At 42.3% G+C, this 25,000-nt stretch overlaps 2 protein-coding genes and 1 long non-coding RNA gene across 3 annotated transcripts in view; 2 read left to right on the top strand and 1 right to left on the bottom strand.

Moving 5' to 3' along the window:
• Window positions 1-5,712, top strand: part of LOC138952550 (uncharacterized) — a 16,940-nt gene extending 11,228 nt beyond the window's left edge. Inside the window, exons 7-13 of the mRNA XM_070324232.1 lie at window positions 155-178; window positions 1,165-1,263; window positions 2,063-2,097; window positions 2,619-2,753; window positions 3,743-3,926; window positions 5,048-5,135; window positions 5,572-5,712. Of these exons, the coding sequence (XP_070180333.1) occupies window positions 155-178; window positions 1,165-1,263; window positions 2,063-2,097; window positions 2,619-2,753; window positions 3,743-3,926; window positions 5,048-5,135; window positions 5,572-5,644 (638 nt within the window). The 3' untranslated portion in view covers window positions 5,645-5,712. The remainder of the gene's footprint in view (window positions 1-154; window positions 179-1,164; window positions 1,264-2,062; window positions 2,098-2,618; window positions 2,754-3,742; window positions 3,927-5,047; window positions 5,136-5,571) is intronic.
• Window positions 1-25,000, bottom strand: part of LOC138953974 (uncharacterized) — a 256,228-nt gene that overhangs the window by 122,839 nt on the left and 108,389 nt on the right. The window lies entirely within an intron of this gene.
• Window positions 14,243-20,954, top strand: LOC138953535 (mammalian ependymin-related protein 1-like). The gene is made up of 6 exons (XM_070325374.1): window positions 14,243-14,375; window positions 16,819-16,853; window positions 17,616-17,750; window positions 18,104-18,287; window positions 19,080-19,167; window positions 20,739-20,954. The coding sequence occupies exons 1-6, from the start codon at window positions 14,258-14,260 to the stop codon at window positions 20,815-20,817; spliced, it is 639 nt and encodes a 212-aa protein (XP_070181475.1). The 5' UTR covers window positions 14,243-14,257; the 3' UTR covers window positions 20,818-20,954.

Below are 25,000 nucleotides of genomic sequence, written 5' to 3'. Positions count from 1 at the left end.
CAAACAAACAAACAAACAAACAAACCAATAAAACTTATCATCAAATAAAAAACATTTCACGTGGTCAAGCAGATGTCCACAGGAGCAGACGACAAAGAAATAGTATACGTCACGTACGGTCATGATCTGTTGCATACATTCCCTTATTTGACAGTGTTGGCAACCATCCACAATGCTAGTAGACAAAACTCAAATGTGTAATCCAGCTAATGCGTGCAAGTTTCACCCCTCTCATCATCAAAAGGTAGGACGGAAGCAAAAACATTGCACGGACTTATTACAGTTTGCACAGATTTTCCAAATCGGGCCTTTAACATTTTAAGGTACTCCTGGTATTGTGTAGAGAAAAAAAGACTATAACTATAAGGGGTTTGGTTATGTTATTCGAGCTAGACATTCGAATTTTACACACTGCTATGGTTTTATGGGCTAACTACACGAGTTCAAACGTTAAATCAAAGCAAATTCAAATCAAAGCAAAATCATATTGGAATGGAAAATAAAATATTCTCAATTTATTTAATATTTAAGAAGCATGCGCTTTTAAATCTTATATACTTCAAAGGTTTGATAACCTCCATACATGACCAAAGTCTGGTTCACCCTTATCAAATGTCAAGGTTATTACTGATCGAGTTCGAGTACAATATTGGAAACGTATTACTTCTACTGTTTGAGGACCTCCAGACGCAAGCTTCGTTGATCCCTGTCAAATTCAAGGTCACAGCGGGGTCATGTCATTTGGGCCCCCCCCTCATCCAAAAAAAAAAGAGAGCGACATTGTGATTTAAAAATACACTTTTTTGCAGTAAGAGCTTTGAAGGAGTGGTGGGACAGGCAATGCCTCTGTTTTGTTACCCATCAATAACAGCATTTGGGCATTTTGGTAAATCCGACTTAGTGGCGGTTAAGAAAGCAGTGCAACTCTGTAGAAAATATGTTGGATTGTTGCCGTTTCCTTTTAAACAAGCTTTAAGTTTTTGACATTGAAACCTACAGAACTAGTCCCTTGTTGAGTAATGCCGACGAATTGGTTCGTACAACCTCGATTGTTTAACGGCCAAAGCCCTTATCTTTCAGACTGCGAGACACGCCCACAGAAGGGTTGAACCGCTCGGATATAAAACTGTTTTGCGAGCTATCTGTGACCACTACTTTCCTTGTGACGAGTGCAGAGAGAGAGAGAGAGAGAGAGCAGCATGTTGGTTGTACTCATCCTCGCTTTTGTCGCCAGCGCGATGGCACAGGTCCCTCAGCCGTGTGGTGAGTGAACACACTGCTCAAAATGTCATCATGAAAATTGTTTATGAAAAATGTTATGGGTAACTAAACTGAGATATATATATATATAAGGAATTCCTTATGATCGGGACGTTTTGTACTATTCCGGCCTGGAGTTGGGATTGATTCAATGAGATATTGTGATTCATGTTGGTCTTATTTTTTTTGTACGTTTCTTTGTTTGTTAATGACAAAACGAGTTTTATTCTTTGATTCATGTATATATTTTTTGTAAAAAATGAAACAGATTTGTGTAGAGATTCTTCTGTGGGTGGGTCTTACTGAAACTTAATTCATTTTTTTCTTCACGAATCCTATTCTAAATAATTTCCTTGTATCAATTATTTTATGCAACGGAATGAGCCTCTACTGTTTTGTGTAGTTTAGTTTTAGTGGGTTTTTTTGTTTTTTTTATCGAGGCGGGGGAATGAGTTCTCACCTTGATTGTAGAAGTTTGTTAAACCTTTTGTCGACGTTATTAATGCATTTATCTAAAACAGATTTATGAATTGATTGAATCGAGTTATATACACGTATTGTAGTACAAGTATCAAAATATAAGATTATCTTCGTTATATTTTTGATCCGCAACTTTTCTATAATATCTTTTCATAACTTTGAAAAATTACCACATTGAAATGAATGCTATTTTTTCGTTTCTGATTTGCAAACTATATGTTTTGATTGGGGGTTAAGGGTGAGCAACTGTACATCTGTTTCTAATTAAACGTGTTGTGTTAAACGACCGCTTGTTCTCACGAAACCTTGATTTTCATCCCAGCTGGGCCCGCCTCCTTCACCGGAAGATTCAGACATGTGAGTATAATGTGGATCATTTTTGTTCTACCTCACTGTTTGAAAACGCTCCTGAGTTCACACACAGCAAGCAAGACTTTGAAACAATACCCGTCAATGGACCCTTACAATTTGAAATGTTTTTGTTGTTGGTCGATCAAAGGAATAGGGGAGTGACTGAGAGAGAGAGAGAGAGAGAAAGAGAGAGAGAGAGAGAGAGAGAGAGAGAGAGAGAGAGAGAGAGAGAGAGGGGGGGGGAGAGGGGGGAGAGAAGCGAGGGTGAGAGAGAGAGAGAGAGAGGGAGGGAGAGAGGAGGGGGAGGGAGAGAGGGAGAGAGGGGGGAGAGAGGATGGCAGAGGGGGTAAGAGAGAGACTAAGAGGGAAAGAGAGAGATTTTGTTTAAATATCTTAAGGTAAACATAAATGCTTACTGCAAGCTTTTAAAAGTAAATCTCCAACAAGCAAACAAACCTTATAGGCCAAAGTCTGTCTGTACTACATCCCAATGTCTTATGCCTTTTGTGTGCGTTTTTCACGTGCAGACTGACAGAGAGCGCAAGTTTTTCAGCGAGGGAAAGATTTACTACGACTCCGTCAACCAGCGTATCCGAGAGTTCGAGTTTGAGGACATCAACAGCGACAAGGCTGTCTACGACAAGCTCAGGCTTCACAATCTGGTCAGTGTGTATTTAAATTGTTAGAAATAATGAAGAAAGGAAGGGGAAAAGAAAGAAACGAAGAGAGAGAGAGAGAGAGAGAGAGAGAGAGAGAGAGAGAGAGAGAGAGAGAGAGAGAGAGAGAGAGAGAAAGAGATCAAATCAAGTCAAATCAAGTCCAATCAAATCAAATCAATTTTATTTTACCAGGCTAGAGGTATAAGCAATACAAACGAGGAGAGAGAGAGAGAGAGAGAGAGAGAGAGAGAGAGAGAGAGGTGTCAGAGAGAGAGAGAGGGAGGGAGACAGACAGAGAGAGAGACAGAGACAGATAGACAGAGAGAGACAGAGAGACACAGACACAGACACAGACACAGACAGACAGACATACAGTCAGACAGACAGACAGACAAACAAACAGACAGACAGACAGACAGAGAGAGAGAGGTAGTGGTGTCAGAGAGAGAGAGAGAGAGGGAGACAGAGAGAGAGACACAGAGAAAGACAGAGACAGACGGAGACAGAGAGACAGAGACGCACACAGACAGACAGACAGACAGTCAGACAGACAGACAGACAGACAGACAGCCAGACAGATAGAGGCAGACAGCAGGGCCGGACTACCGGGGGGGGGGGGGGGGGGTATGGGGGTTGCGCAACCCCCCCCCTAGCCTAAACATGTACCTCACTTATCTAAAACATTTTTTATTATTGTTTATTTTATGCCGTTTTATGCAAGGAGCGACCATTTTCCTATCTCAGAATATGACCTACCCATCAGCTTCAGGGGGCGAAGCCCCCTGACCCCCACAAGGGGCTCTGCCCCTTGACCCCGCCAGGGGGAACATCCCTCTCGACCACCACTGGCAAAACAACCCACCTCCTCTTAGCCTAGTCCGGCCCTGGACAGAGAAAGCCAGCCAACCAGTCAGCGAGCCCGCTAGAGAAACAGACAGGACAGAACCAGCTCTCTAGAGCATCTCCCCCCTACAGTCTCAATAATTGTGCAGAACATCGAGTACACTCTGGACCTGAAGACACGCAAGTGCAACGTCACCGTTCCCCGTCGCGGCTTCAGGCCTTACGGAGTCCCCCCACAGGGAAAATTCCGTGGCAGCGGCACCGTGGGAGCCGTCGGTGTGCCCAACGAGCAGGTCACCGTCAACATCTTCGAGGGAGATTTTGCACCTAAAGGTAATTATTTAAAAACAAAAATTTTGCTGTCCTAACACCTGTTTCTTTTCCCGCACCCAAAGGTAATTTGTGGGTCACGGTTGATATAACTGTTCTGAGGAAGCCAGTCGCTTGTTCATTTCAATGCGTGTTATTCTCTGCCAGGTGCCAGTCGCTTGTTCATTTCAATGCGTGTTATTCTCTGCCAGGTGCCAGTCGCTTGTTCATTTCAATGCGTGTTATTCTCTGCCAGGTGCCAGTCGCTTGTTCATTGCAATGCTTGTTATGCTCCCAAGTGCCAGTCGCTTGTTCATTGCAATGCTTGTTATGCTCCCAAGTGCCAGTCGCTTGTTCATTGCAATGCTTGTTATGCTCCCAAGTGCCAGTCGCTTGTTCATTCCAATGCGTGTTATTCTCTGCCAGGTGCCAGTCGCTTGTTCATTTCAATGCGTGTTATTCTCTGCCAGGTACGTGCCACGAGACTCGTTCCACATAACTCTCACTCAGTTACTCTGTTACACATGTCGTATGCCTACTTCCCTTTGTTCTTATCATATGTCTTTGCACAATGTCGTTTTCGTAATTGAAAGGCAGGCCTAAAGGTACATTTCTGTGGGTTTTTTTCAATTTTTTTTTTTTAAAGACAGACAATAAAGTATTTGTTTTTGTTCTTGTTCTGTTCTTCTTTTCCCCGTCAACATCTTTGAGGGATACATGAGTGAATGCGGTAACTTGGTCAAGGTCACTGTTACCGTCTTTTATCCCGTTAACACTTTTGAGGTTGCTTTTTTTATGTGTATATATTAACGCGACAAGTGGACCACGGTCACAGTTTCTGTTATGTTCTTGTTCTCCCCTGTTTTGTCTTGATAATTCAAAGGGGTGAAAGTTGAAAGATGGACGTAGTAAGTAGGTCAAGGTCATCGTTTACCAGGACAAAAATAATTGTGCAGTAAAAATAAAGTTTGCAGTTGTACTGTGCCAATACCAAATGTTACGACAAACAGTATTACGTACTCAGTTACAAACACTATTATTTTACAAACACTTCAAAGTACACTCAACATGTAAAATTTAAATTCTGCTGGCGTAAAATTGTTGAGAAAACAAAACTGAACATGTATCATCTTTCTTCTTTTCAGAACCTTTCTTCGTAACTGTGACCTCGCCCGATTGCTTCGTTGTGGAGTTCGGAGCCTATGCCAGCGACTTCGGATATGAGCACAGAGAGTAAGCATGGTCCAATGTTTCTTTTATGTTCTTGTCTTTATAGTTTCTGTCGCTGTGGATGTATGTGTATGTGCGTGTGTGTGTGTGTGTGTGTGTGTGTGTGTGTGTGTGTGTGTGTGTGTGTGTGTGTGTGTGTGTGTGTGTATGTGTGTGTGTGTGTGTGCTTTGAACAGAGTGTGTATATAGCTATAAATTGCAAGTGATAATGTGTTACAACAAAATGAATACAACGCCACATTAGTTGTTTGAATGCGCATAGATCGGACTTTGAATACAAGCTGTTCAAGATCTAGATGTGAGGAGGTGGTCGGCTGGGTGTGCGTGTGTGTGTGAGTGTGTGTGTGTGTGTGTGTGTGGGGGGGGCAATTAGCTAGCTGTTAGGTTATAGCAAAATCCTTCGCAAGACAAACTGTTACACAATGTTTTTCTGTTGCAGATTCTACGACGTCGTTTCGGGCATTACGGACCCCATGGCCTTCGTCCCACCTCAGGAGTGCATTTCACCTTAGGCCATCCTTCGACTCATTTGAAATCAAAATCTTATATTTTTTTTTATCGTGTTGTAATTCTTTCTTATACACTCTCACAATCTGGCGATGTGATTAAAAAATAAATTGTTTATGTGTACACTTTTGAGTTTGAGTGGTGTTATTGTGACACGGGATTGTTGCTTCTTGTTTGTCCTTTGTTATTTGTTGTGTAGAGTATATTACTCTAGCTCTGTCTGTCTGTCCGACTATATATCTCTCGCTGTCTGGATCTGTCGGTTCGTTTGAGAACTCACGTTGTATAGACCTTCAGGTCAAAAGCTATGGGGTCGCAAATACAACAACGTCGAGTCTTCCTAGCCTGCTCATAATCGACCAAACATAATGCTTATGCAACAACGTTCCTGTACAGCGCTACATATATACCTCCAAAAAGCAGTCTCTTGTCACTACATTGGACATTAAACCTCCTGTGACGCGGAGTGGGGCTTTAAAATACAACATGTAATACATATAAAAAATACTTCGTGCAATTACACTATATTATATCATAATGAACAACAAGTCTAAAAACACAGCACCCACACAAAAATAACATTTCGATTTAAAAACAAGTCGCGTAAGGCGAAAATACAATATTTAGTCAAGTAGCTGTCGAACTCACAGAATGAAACTGAACGCAATGCCATTTTTCAGCAAGACCGTATACTCGTAGCATCGTCAGTCCACCGCGCACGGCAAAGGCAGTGAAATTGACAAGAAGAGCGGGGTAGTAGTTGCGCTAAGAAGGATAGCACGCTTTTCTGTACCTCTCTTTGTTTTAACTTTCTGAGCGTGTTTTTAATCCAAACATATCATATCTATATGTTTTTGGAATCAGGAACCGACAAGGAATAAGATGAAAGTGTTTTTAAATTGATTTCGACAATTTAATTTTGATAATAATTTTTATATATTTAATTTTCAGAGCTTGTTTTTAATCCGAATATAACATATTTATATGTTTTTGGAATCAGCAAATGATGGAAAATAAGATAAACGTAAATTTGGATCGTTTTATAAATTTTTTTTTTTTTACAATTTTCAGATTTTTAATGACCAAAGTCATTAATTAATTTTTAAGCCACCAAGCTGAAATGCAATACCGAAGTCCGGGCTTCGTCGAAGATTACTTGACCAAAATTTGAACCAATTTGGTTGAAAAATGAGGGCGTGACAGTGCCGCCTCAACTTTCACGAAAAGCCGGATATGACGTCATCAAAGACATTTATCAAAAAAATGAAAAAAACGTTCGGGGATTTCATACCCAGGAACTCTCATGTCAAATTTCATAAAGATCGGTCCAGTAGTTTAGTCTGAATCGCTCTACACACACACACACACACACAGAGACACACAGACACACAGACACACAGACACACGCACATACACCACGACCCTCGTTTCGATTCCCCCCCGATGTTAAAATATTTAGTCAAAACTTGACTAAATATAAAAAGAAGCTTTGACGCAAACAATAAATAAGCAAATGCTCCGCCTGGCGTCTGGCATTATGGGGTTAGTGCTAGGACTGGTTGGTCCGGTGTCAGAATAATGTGACTGGGTGAGACATGAAGCCTGTGCTGCGACTTCTGTCTTGTGTGTGTGGCAAAAAAATAAATAAATAAATAAATAAATAAATAAATAAATAAACAAAGAAACAGGCATACTACAAACTACAAGTACCTACATAGCTAGTCTCATACACCAACTACACCTTTGAATCGCTCGTCCTTATGTTGTAGGTAAAATCAATCTGGCCTGCACATTGATTTATTCGTCCCCCTGCTCACTGCATGCAAAAGAAAATGTACGTGCAAGGGAGGGATGGGTCGAGGGAGGGGAGGGGGTATAGGACGTTGTATCCATTCTCACACAAAGAGTTAAACATCCCAAGCAAAAGAGTATAATACTAAAACAAAAAATGACCCCCACAATCATCAATAAATGCTAAAAGCAAACAAACAAACAAACAAAAAACAAAAAGCTGAATAAACAAACAAACGAACAAACAATAAAAAAATGTTTTTTTAAATATCAAATGCTCATACCTTCCTCATATATAATATGAACCAGAAACAAATGTTCTGCTGTTTCAAACATAAACACACAACAAACATTTTCCATAACAACGTAGCCTATTGCGATGTCTGGAAGGACATGTCTTTTTGAATTCCCTGAGAAATCAGGAGAGTCTTTGGAATGAGCAGTGTTAGGCCGGCCGTCCGCAGACAAAACAACTTAACGTTGAGGTTATCTCGGATGTTTTTGAAGTTAGATCTCTGAAATGTTGCACACTTTAGGGTTTGATGATCTCCCGACATGATCCCAGTTTGATTGACCCTCATCATAGTTGGCGGTCACAGCGGGGTCATGTTCAGTTCCTAAAAACTAAACATTGAAGATTTCCGGAATTCCCTGATGTTTTTGAAGCCACACTTGATGGTTTTGACGATCTTCAGACATGACACAAATTTGGCTTGTTTTGGTGAACTTTTAAGGTCACAGCATGAAAATGTTTGCTGGAGAATATCAATCACAACCAAAAATATCTACTGAGCTGACATTGATATTGTTGTTATTTTTTTCCTGAACATTTGGAGGGTGTTGAGCATGAGGTTAGTGATGGTGGTGGGAAGGAGGGCGGGGCAAGTTTGTTTCTGGAACATTCTTAGGATTGAATAAATAAACGAATTGCTATGTCAGGTCGCATGAGGATCAAGTTTGGGTCAAAAGTAGGAAAAAAACAAATGTCTCTTGCACATTATTTTCTGAGGGTAGAACAGCAAATATTTTTAAATCATTTACAGTCGAACCCTCCTTTTAAGACTTGAAAAATCGGACAAAATCAAGTCTGAAAAAGGAGGACGCTTGAAAAAAAAAGGGAAATTTACAGATGTTTAGAACAAAAAGTTTCAGAAAACGGGGCCTTAAGAGGGAAGAAGTCTTCTATTGGGACATGACGAAGGGGCGTCGTATAAAGCAATTGTTTTTTTGTTGTTGTGTGTGCTTTATGTCTGTGTGCATGTCAAGACTGCATAATTATTTTGAGTTTCAACTCGACCGAGATTTCTCTTCAAACTTTCAAGAAAATAAACAATGTCCTATATTTTTCCCCAAAACTCAACTCTTTGACCTTGAAGTTTAAAAATGTTCACCAAGACTCTGGTCATGTCTGGAGGTAATCAGATCTTACTTCGAAAGCGTTCAATGGAATGCTATGTTTTCCCTTTGTTTTTACATTTAGTCAAGTTTTGACTCAAAGTTTTAACATAGACGGGGAATCAAGACGAAGGTTTTGGTGTATGTGTGTGTGTGTGTGTATGTGTGTGTGTGTGTGTGTGGGTGTGTGTGTGTGTGTATTTGTGTGTGTGTGTGTGTTCGTGTGTGTATGTATGTGTGTGAGTGTGTGTGTGTGAATATATTGATTCAGAGAAAACTACTGAACCGATCTTTATGAAATTTCACATGAGAGTTCCTGGGTATAATATCCCCCGAGATTTTTTGTTTTTTTCGATAAATGTCTTTGATGACCTCATATCCGGCTTTTTGTGAAAGTTGAGGCCGCACTGTCACGCCTTCATTTTTCAATCAAATTAATTGAAATTTTGGTCAAACAATTTTCGACGAAGTCCGGACTATGGGATTGAATGTCAGCTCGGCAGCGTAATTATTAGTTAATTAGTTTGCTAATTAAAGTTGTCATAAAAATCAATTTATACTAGCAGATTTAAAAATGATTGCATCGTATTCCGCAATTTCTCCTGATTTAAAATGTGACAGGGGAGGCTACCGCTCCTTTCACAGCAGACTCTGCACCCGAGTTGTTGGCCTTTAAGTCAACACCGGTTGATTGTGGAATTCTGTTTGTGATGGGGTCTGGTGGTTTCCGATTGTCTGTATGTTCATGGAAACCTTCGGGTATGCATAACAGTTTTTATAGGGCTAAGAAATTAGCCCTAACATTTTCAATCCTGTTTGATTGCACTTCGCCTCCCGAGGTGATCGTAGTGTTTCGGCACTCGGTTACATCTGGCGCTGCGAGCAGGATGGGACTCGGCATGATATGTTCAGGTAATGGCATAATATGACCACTGAACATTTTCGTGCTGTTCCCATTCTGCGAACTTGGGATGGACAGTGGTCCCCCGGTTCGGAACTTCGGGACGAAGTTCATTTAAACGGGGGCGATTGTGACAGGGGAGGCTACCGCTCCTTTCACAGCAGACTCTGCACCCGAGTTGTTGGCCTTTAAGTCAACACCGGTTGATTGTGGAATTCTGTTTGTGATGGGGTCTGGTGGTTTCCGATTGTCTGTATGTTCATGGAAACCTTCGGGTTTGCATAACAGTTTTTATAGGGCTAAGAAATTAGCCCTAATATTTTCAATCCTGTTTGATTGCACTACTTCGCCTCCCGAGGTGATCGTAGTGTTTCGGCACTCGGTTACAAAAAAACCCATATAAATATGTCATGTTTACTATAAACAATGTGCTCAGAATTAAAGAAAATAAGAAAAAAGAAAATAAGTGCTGCGTACGCGCGCTACGCGGAGACGAGCGTGACCCATCTCGGGTTTTCGGTGTGGTTAGTCCAGACTATCTAAATAAAATCTTGGCGATGACTGTTTTTTGGGTGTAAGTCTGTTCCTTTCATGCCGACAGCTTGACTAAATGTTTTTATATCGCTTCACGCGACTTGTTTTGTTTTGTTTTAAACCAGAACACAATTCCTATGGCAACTTATCATTTGCAGAAATATAACCACACTTGGGTCAAGACTATAGAGATGATCAACCCTGTATATGTGCTGTTTTTGAACACAAAAGATCAATAAACGTCACATTTTCTATTCTTGGACCCAAACTCAAACCGTCCCTGTGACCTTGAACCTTGACGAGGGACACCCCGCATTGGTCATCTCTAGAGGTCACGCACACACACACACACAGACACAGACACACACACACACACACACACACACACTCAAACACGTTCTCACACACATACACACACACACACAAACACACACACACACACACACACACACACGCACGCACACACACCCACAGAGACATACACGAGCTTATGTTTTGTATATTCAACAAAGATAAACTCTTTCACGTTTTTATATGATCTTGCATTCTGTTCTTGGTAATAAAAAATAACCGAAAACGCCCAGAATTCAGGTTTATATTTCTCAGTGTCAGTAGTGCCCAATTATAAGGACATGTCCTGTGATTACCTTTATCAGGGCTAACGCCCAAATTGAAGGGGAGGGAGGGGGGGCTATACAGAGACATGTAAGTGAAAGAAAGGCATAGTATTAAGGGAGTTCTCGGCGTGATAGAAGCCGTTACTACAACTTCTGTTTCTTCTTTTTCTTTTCGCTCGTTAGATAGACACTCTAGTCTTTGCAATGAAGGCATTAGTCAGCCGCAGGTCCCCCAGACCTAATCCTGTTTGATAATTGGACAATAGTTACCAAAATGGTGCGTGACACAACATTTGACCCATGCCAACCATCCAAATTGTTACTTAAAGATGACCTCTCTATCATTGTGGGACTCTGCCAGATGTTTGGCTTTGACAGACGATCTGGAACGTTTCTGGTCAAAGTTTATGATCACACCCATTGGCCTTGACATCGTTCAAAATTTATATGTTGCATAGAATTAAAGTAGGGTCGGTCTACAGACTTAAAAGCTTCATGTAACAGCAATTTTCTATATCAGTAAACGTACCACTCTCAGGGGAAATTCTAGTACGTGCACAATCAGCACAAATGGGAGTTTTCACAACGAAAAATACCGGTTTGATGCAGTTTTGTTTATACAGGTGGTTCAGAATATTATACAACAACAAGCAACGACATAAACATATACGTCAAAGCAGCACCGCCCTGACTGATATGGCCCTTCGTGGTCGGCTGGGCGTTAAGCAAACAAACAAGCAAACAAACAAATAAACATATACACGCATAGATAAATAGATACATGAATAAATAGAAAAAGAAATAAGTACACAAAACAACAAACAAATAAATAAAGAATAGTATCGATAACAGATAAGTGGACCATTCCAGTTGTGTCAATGTTCATTGTGCTAAGCCCCCTTTAGAAATTCCCTTGCCTTCCACCCAGACTCTTACTGATCAGTCCTCATACTTCACCTCCACCTGCTAATTCTTTTAAACGAAAGAGGAAAAAGGAGAGAAGACTTGGCATAAGGCGGGTCAAAAATGCATAGCTTTAAACCAACCTGAAGGCAAAGTTTTGATTATTTCCAATAAGCACAGACAATGTTTAGTTCAGACCTACTTTGAGAGTTACCATTACGTGTACCCCCATTGATAACGGCGCTGATAGAGCACACGGTCGCAGTTTTCTTCTGTTTTAAGCTATATTTTGCAACTGTATTTTTGTCTTGAATTCTTACATGAATTTCAGTGCGTATGGGCACGTGCATATGCGCGTGCGTGAGTGCGTGAATGTGTACTAGCCAGTGCGAGTGTGCGTTTGTGTCTGCGTGTGTGCTTTCACGCATCTATGATCAGACCACCCACATGCATGATAAGTGAATTTTTGATGATTACAGACAATGACAAAAATGGAGTAACAAGAAATGTTTCGCCTTCCTCTTCATGCAGTCTAACACCAGACTGTGTCTGAAAGTCAGACCACATTACACTGTACATGTGTGTCTATTTTGTATATGTGTTTGTGTGTGTGTGTGTGTGTGTCACTGTGTGTGTGTGTGTGTGTGTGTGTGTGTGTGTGTGTGTGTGTGTGTCAATGTGTGTGTGTGTGTGTATGTGTGAGGTATTTATTGTGTGTGCGTGTGTGCGTGTGTGTGTGTGTGTGTGTGTGTGTGTGTGTGTGTGTGTGTGTGTGTGTGTGTGCGTGAGGTGTTTATCGGAATTGTAAAGCGCTTATGGAGCTGTGAATCGGGACTTGCGCTATAGAAAAGAGATTTATTATTATTATTATTATTATTATTATTATTATTATTATTATTATTATTATTATTATTATTATTATTATTATTATTTATACAGGCCCCCCACAGATGCCCTACCTAGAGGGTCCCGGGACCCCCAACTGTATAGGGGGTTCAATTACCACTTCATGAGATTTTTAGAGGGTCCCAAGCTCAAAATGACTCTGAATTTCTATGAGACCTTCACAAAAGCGTTATTTGTCATATCCGGTAGATGTACTCCGTAAATTCGTGTCAGAACAGGTCTGACAGAAAATGTTATTGCCTTCGAAATATTGCCAAGTGTACGTTCTTGTCCATTCTGTATGTAAACTAGCAGACGATTACTTTGTTTTTTTCTTCTTTGTTTATAGGTTAAAACTAAAACTCCCACGATCTTTTACGTTTTTACCCCGTCATTCAGACAGCCATACGTCGCTTTCGGGGAAAGCAGACGATTACAGTCTGCAAATAATTTTCAGCGGTACTCAGGATAACGCAAATTTACTGCGTCCCGGGACCCGCTCTTTTTAGATGCAGTGCGTTACGTGACCCTTTAAAGAATTTGCAGTACGTATTTGTTCGGCTTGTAGTGCGTACAAGCCGCAAGAACGCACAGTTTGGGGCGCCCTGCTAATATATATCTGTTATTCTGTCTGTCTGTCTGTCTGTCTGTGTGTGTTTCTGTCTGCGTTGCTTTTGTCAACGCAATTCAAGCGGCCATTTCGGAAAATAATCTTTGCCACATTGTGCGCGTGTGTTCATGCCACTAATGGCCAGGTTCTGGTAATGCTTGGTTCACAATAATTATGTTTAGTCTTAACAGTAAATATTGATCACGAAAGATTCCAAGCGACTCTGGATCATTACCGGCGTTCAAGTTGTACACTTTCCTTCCAATGTTACCAGCTTCCGTGGCAAAGCGGGATGATATTGCGCTGTCACTAAAGCATCACAGGTTCGTCGAAGATCAGGGATAACTTTTTTTCCACTTTCTTTTTTTTCACGGTTCAAACACGGTTTTCATGTTCTTTGTGGGTAGGTATTTGGTTGTGTTTGAGCGGGAGAGGTTGGTTTTTTCATCTTACAATTTCGTGTGTGTACATGGATGTCTACTGTTGTTGCTGCTGTTGTTGTTGTTGTTGTTGTTGTTGTTGTTGTTGATGTTGTTGTTGTTGTTGTTGTTTGTTTGTTTGTTTGCTTGTTTGTTTGTTTGTTTGTTGTCTACGAGTAGGTAATTCGCTGTATCTCAGCGGGAGCCGAGTGTATGCCTGCTCAAATCATTGAGAAAAAAACTAACCAGTCAAGCAAGCCAAGATTTGTGTCTTCAGTTTTACTGCTCCCTTTTGCCTACCTTGATTGATGTAAAAAGAATCCTTTCCCCTTTTCTGTGTTAGGTGTACGTGCGCTTGCAAAGGAATTTCTGTCTAGTTTCAAATATTTATCTTTGAAAACTGAATTGCAGACCACAAGAGTTTGGCATAACGGGACACGCCCTTGACCTCAGTCCAATTCTCCCTTATCATTCATTGGGTCTTGGCGGTTTGCATTATTCATAAACGTAAACGCCCCTTTCAGGACTATACTGTCTTGCTGACCTCATATAAAAGTCTAGCGATGACAACTTCTTGTACTTTCCTCCATTTCTACGGACGCAGACGACCGTCAGTCATGTTGGCCGCCATTTTGTTGTTCGGTTTGGCGTTTGTCGCAGCACAGCAGCCTCGTCCTTGTGGTAAGCAGTTTTATTATAATCAGGCCTACGTGTACACCATTATATTACATATTAAGTTACTTAAATATTATACATGTATTACCTATTAAATTACTAACATCTGACCAGTGTCTTTGTCTTATTGAAATTTATTGTCCGAAGTTAAAAAGAAGCTATTGCAAGGTACAAAAGTACCAAAGATCGTAGACGAAGAGAACAATGCTAGAAGAAAAATCGTGGTCAAACGCGTAATTTGGACTCGGGACTTTGATTCATCCCCTACATTTAGTTTCATAAGGCCAAAAAAAAAAATTTGTCTGTTTAGGGTAACATGACCAAAAAAAGTAGGGTCGGTAGGTAGGTATTTTTTGTTGTTGTTGTTTTTGGCTCACGAAGTGTAGCCTATGCGATCGTAACTTTGTCTGTCTGTGCGTTTGTGCGTTTGTGCGTGTGTGTGTGCGTGTGTGTGTGTGTTTGTGCGTGTGTATGTCTGTGGTAGAAACTTTAACATTTCCGAGTCTATGTGTGAGTGGTTATCCAAGACTATGGATAAAGCTCGCATAAGATTACGTCACGGTCAAAAGTGTTTGACGTCAATTAATGCATCATGACGGCATGCCTCCCTGTAGTCTTTCTCTCTCGCGTGGTGTGTGTGGTCTCGGTCATTGTTATTTTGAGCGGGCCGAGACTATTTGGCAGTCGTGTCCCTGTAAGTAGGCTACATGCAGACAGACAGATCTAGATCTAGTGTCTCTCTTTCTTGCACAGTGTCACCTAAGCTTACTGTGTGTGTGGGTGTGTATGTGTGACGGAGTGATTGAGTTTGTGTTACTGTTTGTCTATTTCTTACGTGAGCCTTGAAGGCTTCGCCTCTTGTTTTTTTTGTTTTTTTTGGTGTAAATGCTATGTTGGCTGAACATTCACTTCTTATATTTGATGAATACATGTTTCAAAACTAACGTATAAATAAAACAGAGAGAAAGGGAGAGAAAGAAACGCCAAATGTCTTTTTTTAGCATTTTTACCTCTTTTTTTTCTTTTCTTTTTTTAAATAAAAAAAAAGTTTTTGGGTCGGCGCCAAATCGATAGGGTCGGTCGGGTTACCCTAAACAGACAAATTTTTTTGGGCCTAATCAGGGTACGTAACTAAAAGGCTTCTTGTTGACGTGATTTGGACTTAATAAATACAAATTAAATAAACCCGCTACCCTTATTTCATGCTAAGGGGACGTAACTACTTTCATGACTAACTATTGATGGGAACATTCACATTGTTGTGTCTTGCTGTTGTAATTTAAATTATTTTGGAATTTAAGAGTATGCGAAATGTGTGTTTTGCCAAATTTGGACGGTGACAAATATACGCAGAGTACTACAAATGAAGAAAGGTCCCTCCCCCCCCCCCCCCCCCCCCCGCCCTGAAAAGGGACTTTTGGGCATTTAACACAAAGCTTCTGCTCGGGTGATTATAGGTTTCGAGGCATACTTTATTCTTTTCAGATTTATTCAAGAAGAAGAAAATGTAAGTTTTACGCCCTCACGGCAAATCCATTAGGGGCATGTTACACGGCAAAACCCGGCTTTGTATGAAAATAAAAAATAAAAATGCGGGGGGGGGGGGGGGGGGATGTAGACAGCTGGCTGCCGGCTGCTATAGGAGACCTGAAATGGGCTAGGGACAGGGTTGGGTCGTCTTGGGTCAGTGCTGAAATGGTTACTTTATTGGCTCTTGGCCGAACGGACACCCGGGCTTCATATTTTTGCATGCATGTATTCGTGTTTTCAAGGCCTGAGGCTTTCGCTGTGACCCTGGGATCTTTATCGTGCGCATGCGTGCACACGGGGGTGTTCGGACACCGAGGAGAGTCTGCACAAAGTTGACTCTGGGACACACATCCCGCGCCGAACTTGGGGGTTGAACCCACGCTGATAGTAACAACCGGTTTTAAAGCTAGCGCCTGTACCGACTGGGCAAACTCCCCCCTCCCCTCCCCCCCCCCCCCCCCAATTTGTTGGGGTCAAGAAGTTCCATGGAGGGCGGGGGGTATGGAGTAACACTGTATAGTGTTTTGCTCAGAACATTCCCACCCAAGCAGAGCCGAGCTAGGGGTACGCATTACCGTGAAGCTGGCAGTCAGTGCTACCAAATGTCGTCTGTGTCTACCACTCGGTGGTGACTTAATGTGGGTGTAAGCATATGCCAGCGCAAGCAATCTGATGCAGAGTCAGGAGGCGGTTTGGTGCAAGAGAACCTTAGAGGCCACAGCCTCGACCGTCTAAGGGATCTGTGTGTCTGGAGGCACATTTGGTTTCTGAGGTTCAAGCGGAGCTGTTGCCTCTGCTCCCAAGTTCCCGTGTCTGGAGGCGTTTTGGGTATGGAAGCAAACCTGTAGGTTGGGGCCTCTGCCTTTCATGGCAGCCACATGAGATTTATTCAACATTTTCTTTTCCTTTTTATTCTCAGAATCACCCGCGCAATGGCAGGCCAAGTTGTACAGGGTATGAACTGCATTTTGCTCTTTCTTTATTGTATCTCTGTCTATTCATCAAGTTTTTAGAATTCTTTAAATGTAATTTGGATGGAAGCACTTTTATGAAAATATAGTTGTTGTTGTTGTTGTTGTTGCTGTTGCTGTTGTTGTTGTTGTTGTTGTTTGCTTATTTGTGTGTTTGTTGTTGTTGTTGTTGTTGTTGTTGTCGTTGTTGTTGTCGTCATCAACATCATCAAACCACACGAAAGTCGAGGACCGGGTAGCTCAGTTTGTAGCGCACGGGACTTCTGGACTCCTAGGGTGACGGGTTCGAATTCCAGGCCGGGGCGGACACGGGTCAACATTATGTGCAGATTAGAGCCAGTATCCATGTCCCACCCCCGTGTCACCACAGTGGCAAGTAAAAGACCTCGGTCATTCTGCCAGAAGGTCAGTGCAGATAGCTGATTACATCTGAAACACGCACACACCTGGGTAGCGCGACTCCTGTCATGCTAGCTTTCCACTGGGAGGAAGCGACCCGTATTTCCCAGCATTGGAGTAATAACGTCAATGAAATGATTTATTGAAGTATGCTGCTAATACTTCCCCTCCTCGACATCATTGTCTTTTTGTGTGTGCTTGTTTTTGTGTCGTATAGCAATCATCAACGTCATTATCAACAACAACGTCGTCATCTTCACAACGACGACCACTACCACCACCAATAACAATCATGATCATTATTTATTAAATAAAAAAAAATTGTATTACTATAACTGTATTACAGTCTGACTACAGCAAGAACTTCACTGAGTTCGCTAAGGTCACTTACGACGAGACCAACAAACGTGTCCGTGAGATCGAAGAGCTGGACTTCAATTCCGACCGCGAGTTCTACGATGTCCTCTACCTGCATAATCAGGTCAGCGTTATGTGTGTGTGTACATGGGTATGTGTATGTTATGCATGTGCGTGTGTGCGTGTGTGTGTGTGTGTGTGTGCGTGTGTGTGTGTGGGGGGGGGGGTGCGGTGCGCGCGTGCGTGCGTGCGCGCGCGCGTTTGTGTGTGTGTGTGTGTGTGTGTGTCTGTCTGTCTGCCTGTCTCTGCGTGCGCGCGCGCGCATACGTGTGTGTGGGGGGGAGGGGGGCGTGCGTGTACTTGTGTGTGTGTGTGCGTTCGTGAGCGTGCGTGCGCGTGTGACTGTGTGTTTCAGCCTAGCTACCTCCCTATCTACTGACTCACCAATCTGTTTCTCAATCTGTGTGTGTCACGCAGGGCGTAGAGTACAGACTGGGTCTGAAGAGCCGACAGTGCAACAAGACTGCCTTGACCCGCCCCTTCAGACCCTTCGGAATCCCGCCAGAGTCCCGCTACGAGGGCGAGTTTAACCTAGGACCCGTCAACATCCCCAACGAACATGTCACCGTCATCTCATTTTTCGGAAAATTCGAGGACGGCAGTAAGCGGATTTTCTTGTTTTTGGTTGTTGTTGTTGTTGTTGTTGTTGCTGGTGTCATTGTTGTTGTTGTTGCTGGTGTGAATGAATGATTTAACGAGTCTGTCGGTCTGTCTGTCTGTCTTTCTTTTTCTCTGTCTGTCTGTCTCTCTCCCCCCTCTCTCCCCTCTCTCTCTCTCCCCTCTCTCTCTCTCTCTCTATCCCCCCTCTCTCCCCTCTCTCTCTCTCCTCTCTCTCTTTCTCTCCCCCCTCTCTCTCTCTCTCTCTTTCTCTCTCTCTCTCTCTCTCTCTCTCTCTCTCTTTCTCTCTCTCTCTCTCTCTCTCTTTCTCTCTCTCTTTTTCTTTCTTCTGTGCCCTTGTAAAGAATAAAAGCTAGAGAAAATTGATTGCCTGGATGGTTAATAAGCGGTCTTGTTGATTTTGAGAAAGTGTCAGTGAAATGAAGGAGGGGGCTGGGTTTTTGGAGAAATGTGGTGGAAGGGGTGGGGGGGATGGGAGGTGGTATGTTGGGAGGAGGGGGGGCGGCAGATAATTATGTGCGGCTCCAGAAGATTGTTTTTAAGAAAGGGTGGTTGTTTGTTCGCAGAAGCAGTGCCAAGACTATCTTCTCAGTCGGTCTCTTCTGCTCTTCTGCGTTCATGGACTGAAACAAGTACACTCATGTGTTTTTGCACGAGTGTGTTTTTACGTCTATTTACCGTTTTACCCCGCCATGTAGGCAGCCATATGCCGCTTTCGGGGGAACCTCAGTCGTTGATTTGTTTTCATGTTGTTCTTGTGTCCCTCTTCAAACAGGTGAATACGTCGGTACCGTCAGCAGCCCCGACTGCATCCCCGTGTCCTCCGGGTTTTACGCCAACACGACTGGATTCGTCCATACCTCGTGAGTTTCACCGCCAAATTCCACCAGACGGAAATCAGCCAAAGACCTTCACATCAGAGAGAGAGAGAGAGAGAGAGAGAGAGAGAGAGAGAGAGAGAGAGAGAGAGAGAGAGGGGGGGGGCAGAGAGGGAGGGAGTGAGAGAGGGGGCAGAGGGAGAGAAAGAAAGTGAGAGAGAGAGGAGCAGAGAGAGAGAGAGAGTGGGGGCAGAGAGGGAGGGAGAGAGAGTGTGTGAGAGAGAGAGAGAGAGAGGGGGGGGGCAGAGAGAGAGAAAGAAAAAGAGAGAGATAGAGGCTGAGCAGAGGGAGAGAGATAAAGAGAGTGAGAGAGTGAGAGAGAGAAAGAGAGAGAGAGAGAAGAGAGAGAGAGAGAGGAGAGAGAGAGAGAGAGAGAGAGAGAGAGAGAGAGAGAGAGAGAGAGAGAGATGGGGTTGGGAAGCGAGAGAGATTCAGTGATCTGTGTGTGTGTGTGTGTGTGTGTGTGTGCGTGTCTGTGTCTGTGTGTGTGTGTGTGTGTGTGCGTGTGTGTGCGTGTCTGTGTGTGAAAAAGAGGGGGGGGAGGGGGTCCACTGTACTGTTCTATGATGCGCTTGCATACAGGCGAAAAATGGAATACGAAGTAGGGGAGAGTACTGATATCGTACCACTTAAGGACAAACAGCTCTATAACGCAACCATGTTATGCTAGGCACTTCAAATTGTCCATAAACACTCATCTCCTGTGCCTTCAACGTTCCGTATATTGTTTTCAATGAAAAAAACGCAAACTTGGTTTCAGTACGGATTTAAAAAAATCATCCAAATGGTACGAATTACAAGACCAGTTCTGTAATGCGTACCTGTCAGTCACTTATAACGTACTAGGGGTACGATATTAGTGACCTTGTGGTACAATATCAATAACTCTTGAAGCAGCGCTGAAGCCCATTCCGTTTGCAATGGCTGCCAGACATTTTTTCATGTCCTCTGATGTCCAGTTCGAGGGGGAAAGCATTTTTCTGAAACAACTTCAGGCTTCAGACTTCTTAATAAGTACTCCTAAATGGATCATTTGGCAATTAATAGGAGGTTGTGTCATCCTGCATATCGTACCAGAAGTCATTGTTATCGTACCACCGGTACTATATCAAGACTCTGGCTGGTACGATATGCGTGACTTCGGTAGGCTGGACAATAAGTAGATCTAGCCTTCTACATGTAAAGCAAAGGCCAATGTTTTGATCCAGATGCAGCCTACACTCAACAAGGTATTAATGTATAGTCAAGTTAATTTGCTCAGTGGTGTAGTCTTTGCATAGTCACACAAAATTGTCACAACGAAAATAACATCAAAATGCGAAAAAAGTGAATTTTTCGTTCTTGCTGGTGGTTTTCTCGCTAGCTGCCATGTTGACACCGGAAGAATGCTTCTTTCCTACGGGGTTCTCCCCACACTTCAGCAGGGGCTTCAGGCATTCGTCATTTCGCGGGAATGGGGGTGGTACGATATGGATAACAGGTACGCAATCAGTAACTCTCCCCTACATCACTGTACATATGTATTTTATAACACCTTAACTTTCGTGTCTCTGCAGGTTTTATGACGTCGTTCCTGGTATTCCCGACCCAACGGTGTTCGACATTCCTAGCGAGTGCGGCGGACCCGGTCGTTAAAACTCATTTTTGTTCATGAAAATCAGTGGTATTTTTAAAAATTCATATTTCTATGTTTATGAACGGTGTTATTTTCTGTGTTAAATGTTTAATTAAAACAAAACACTTCATCAGTAAATAAATACGAAAAATTGGAAGCTTTTTGGTGTCTTTTATTTGATCTGATTTGGCACTTTTATAGTTGCCGTATGTTGTTTTTCTCTCTCCAACCTTTCTTTTGATATATGAACAAGATGTTTACAAAGTATAAACAAGTCGCGTAAGGCGAAATTACTACATTTAGTCAAGCTGTGGAACTCACGAAATGAAACTGAACGCACTGCATTTTTTCACAATGACCGTAGTCCGCTGCTCGTGCTAAACGCAGTGAAACTGACGAGACTGTTTCGCGCGGTAGTGGTTTCGCTGTGCTGCATAGCACGCTTTTCTGTACCTCTCTTCGTTTGAACTTTCTGAGCGTGTTTTTAATCCAAACATATCATATCTATATGTTTTTGGAATCAGGAACCGACAAGGAATAAGATGAAATTGTTTCTAAATCGACTTCCAAAATTTAATTTTGATCATAATTTTTATATTTTTATTTTTCAGAGCTTGTTTTTAATCCGAATATAACATATTTATATGTTTTTGGAATCAGAAAATGATGAAGAATAAGATGAACGTAAATTTGGATCGTTTTATAAAAAAACATATTTTTTTTACAATTTTCAGATTTTTAATGACCAAAGTCATTAATTAATTTTTAAGGCTCCAAGCTGAAATGCAATACCGAAGTCCGGCTTTCGTCGAAGATTGCTTGGCCAAAATGTCAATCAATTTGATTGAAAAATGAGGGTGTGACAGTGCCGCCTCAACTTTTACAAAAAGCCGGATATGACGTCATCAAAGACATTTATCGAAAAAAAGAAAAAAAGTCCGGGGATATCATTCCCAGGAACTCTCATGTCAAATTTCATAAAGATCGGTCCAGTAGTTTAGTCTGAATCGCTCTACACACACACACACACAGACAGACAGACACACACACACACACATACACCACGACCCTCGTCTCGATTCCCTCTCTATGTTAAAACATTTAGTCAAAACTTGACTAAATGTAAAAAACAACTAAAACAACAATAATTCTGGTGTCACACATGCGAAAAGAATTTTCAAATTCTGATGTTTATACGTAAAGATAGGAGAAACAAGAAATTCCTCCGAGGTAGGAAAAACACCCCCGTCCTTACCATTCTCACTGCCACCAACTGAGAAGGCACTGCTAACAAGTGTGGTTAAAATAAGTTGATTGAGTGGACAAAGAGACAGGCGGAGAAAAAGACAAATCAATATAACTCTTTCTGTAACACCTACTGATCGCATACAGAAAATAAAAGATCCCGAAAAAAAAAAATCGGTTTGCGCTGCGCGCTGAGAGCAGGTATTGAAATATCTCATCGACCAGATTTTGTCCGGGGTGTATCTGCCGCTTCGCCGGGTAGCAAGTAGAGCCGAATACCCGGCTTGAGTGGCGCACTGTACGCCGGCTTCGAACCATGGACCCGTCAAGCTTCCAGACTCGTGGAATGGGAACAGCACGAACATGATTCAGGGGCCATAATGCCATTCCTGATCATATCATGTCGAGTCCCATACTTGTCGACGACGCCCTAGGTACCACATCACAAACAGAACTGTGCAATACACAGGTGTTTTCTACAGACACACTCAAACACACACACACAGAGAAGCCGTATATATATATCTATATCTATTGTATAAATATATAGAGATAGATGAGAGTGTATTTTTCGCGTGGCTATAAATTGATTCGACCTTTGCACTTTTACAGTGAGGATAATTTACGGGTCCAATTTACGTTCTGGACACTGCAGTGACCTTCTAAAAATAGTAACAGAACGCCGGGAATATCCGAAGATGCCCCCCCTCATGCTACAGTGCACCATACGAAGGAAGGGAGGTAAACGCTGAAAACATGGAGAAGATAAGGAAGAGTTATGCCGTAGTTGATCCCCCCAAAAAAACAAAATCCACCAATAACTCCCTAACCGTGTGTTTGACTGGTCCCAATTTTTGTAAGGACCGTCTCAGGAATGTATAGAACCTGTTCACCAAGTTTGGTGACGATCGGTCCGTTCATTCTTGAAATCTACTTGCGAACACAAACAAACACACAAACAAACACACAAACAAACACACAAACAAACAAAAACATCGAGTGAAACCTATACACACCCCTATACCGGGGGTGTAAAGACTCAAAAGGTTTCATACCCATTTCAATTGCGAGATAGTGCACACGGACAGACAGACAGACAGACAAACAAACAAACAAACAAACACTTCTGCTCAATACAAACTTCTGCAGACACCTAAGGGTATACTTTCTTTCTTTCTTTCTTTGGTGTTTAACGTCGTTTTCAACCACGAAGGTTATATCGCGACGGGGAAAGGGGGGAGATGGGATAGAGCCACTTGTCAATTGTTTCTTGTTCACAAAAGCACTAATCAAAAATTTGCTCCAGGGGCTTGCAACGTAGTACAATATATTACCTTACTGGGAGAATGCAAGTTTCCAGTACAAAGGACTTAACATTTCTTACATACTGCTTGACTAAAATCTTTACAAAAATGGACTATATTCTATACAAGAAACACTTAACAAGGGTAAAAGGAGAAACAGAATCCGTTAGTCGCCTCTTACGACATGCTGGGGAGCATCGGGTAAATTCTTTCTCGTCCCAACCAATATGGGACTCCCCCTAACCCCCGGGGGGTCCTAAGGGTATAGCATTCTACGCAAAACACAAAGGCACTGCACAAATGTGTAAACAGGCCACAATAAACCACTCGTTTATTTTCCGTGACGAATCTAAAAACAAACAAAAAACACACACACACGCACCGTCACGCACGCACGCACGCAGACACTCACACATACACATACACACACACACACACACACACACACACACACACACACACACAGAAGCAAATCTGTATAATTATTATGGACATTATTTCCATAACCACACACACACGCACACTCGCAAGCGCACACACACGCACGCACGCACGTACGCACGCACGGACACTAATACACACACAAGCGCGCGCGCGTATGTCTTCTGTTTGAGAAAATCCATTCATATCCCAGTGTGGGTGTGTGTGCGTGTGTGTGTACGTGGGGTGGGGGTGGGGGATGGGGGGGGGGGAGTTGTAGGGAGGGCCACTCAGGGACCGGTCACCATTCCCGGCATCACATTTTACGGCAAATTCGACGACTGCGGTTAGTGTGATTTCGTGTGTGTTTGCTTTGGGGTTTGCGCACGCATGTGCGTGCCTGCGTGCTTGGTTGCGTCCGTGCGTGTTTATGTGTTTGTCCTGACTGTATACCTGTGTCGACGAGATACTACAACAACTATACTGGAGTCACCCACACCACGCCGAGTCTGCGTGGATATAAAAAATAATGGTCAAAGTTAGCGGATCATGAAAATGTCGAGCTTCAGAGCTTTTTCATGCCGCATACCCAGACCTCTATTTTTAATCTAGACATCCCTTCCAGTGTACAGATGGAAAGAAGCAGAAAGAAAATGAGGGGAGGGGGGGGGGGGGGGGGGCAGTCGTTCCATTCTATCGTTATCTGATTTGGTGCCATTCTGGCAGAATTCGGAGTATCATGATTTCCGATCATTCTGTTGAAACAGTCTGAAGTCCTGCACAGTTGTTAATGTGAATATTTATAACACCTGAACGTCCCCGTCTTCACAGGTGTTATGACGTCATGCCTGGAATTCATGGGACCTGGCCGCTAAATAATTCTCAATTCTAAAAATGAAAAACACGTACGTGCTTCTTGTGTTTGCTTTTTTTTCAATTTATTGTGCAGTGTTCAAGAACAGTGTAAATTTGTGTGACTAAAAGCGAAATGTGACAAATAAATTATTGTTCTTTTGTATGTCAGTAAATAAATAAGAAAAAAAATTGAAAGCTACTTTATTTTTGTATCTTCGCCTTTAAAAAAAAAATTTAGTCAAGTTTTAAGTTAATACTTCCAGATAGTTTTCTTTGGATTTTCGTCTATTCTAAAAGACAGCAAAACGAACACATTGACAGGAAGCTTGTCAATGAGGCAAACAAATCCTTGAAGTTTCTATTTTTTCAACAAGAACAC

The sequence above is a fragment of the Littorina saxatilis genome, linkage group LG17, assembly GCF_037325665.1.
Source record: "Littorina saxatilis isolate snail1 linkage group LG17, US_GU_Lsax_2.0, whole genome shotgun sequence".
NCBI lineage: Eukaryota > Metazoa > Mollusca > Gastropoda > Littorinimorpha > Littorinidae > Littorina > Littorina saxatilis.
The sequence above is the reverse complement of the archived record's forward strand: the minus strand, read 5'-3'. Positions and strand labels throughout refer to the sequence as shown.

What these genes read in the sequence shown, in the direction of transcription:
- LOC138953535 (XM_070325374.1), top strand. Translation starts at nt 14,258, where the DNA reads ATGACAACTTCTTGTACTTTCCTCCATTTCTACGGACGCAGACGACCG. An exon ending in GGCAGGCCAAGTTGTACAGG is followed by an intron (nt 16,854 to 17,615) that starts GTATGAACTGCA and finishes ACTGTATTACAG; the next exon opens with TCTGACTACAGCAAGAACTT. An exon ending in TCCTCTACCTGCATAATCAG is followed by an intron (nt 17,751 to 18,103) that starts GTCAGCGTTATG and finishes TGTGTCACGCAG; the next exon opens with GGCGTAGAGTACAGACTGGG.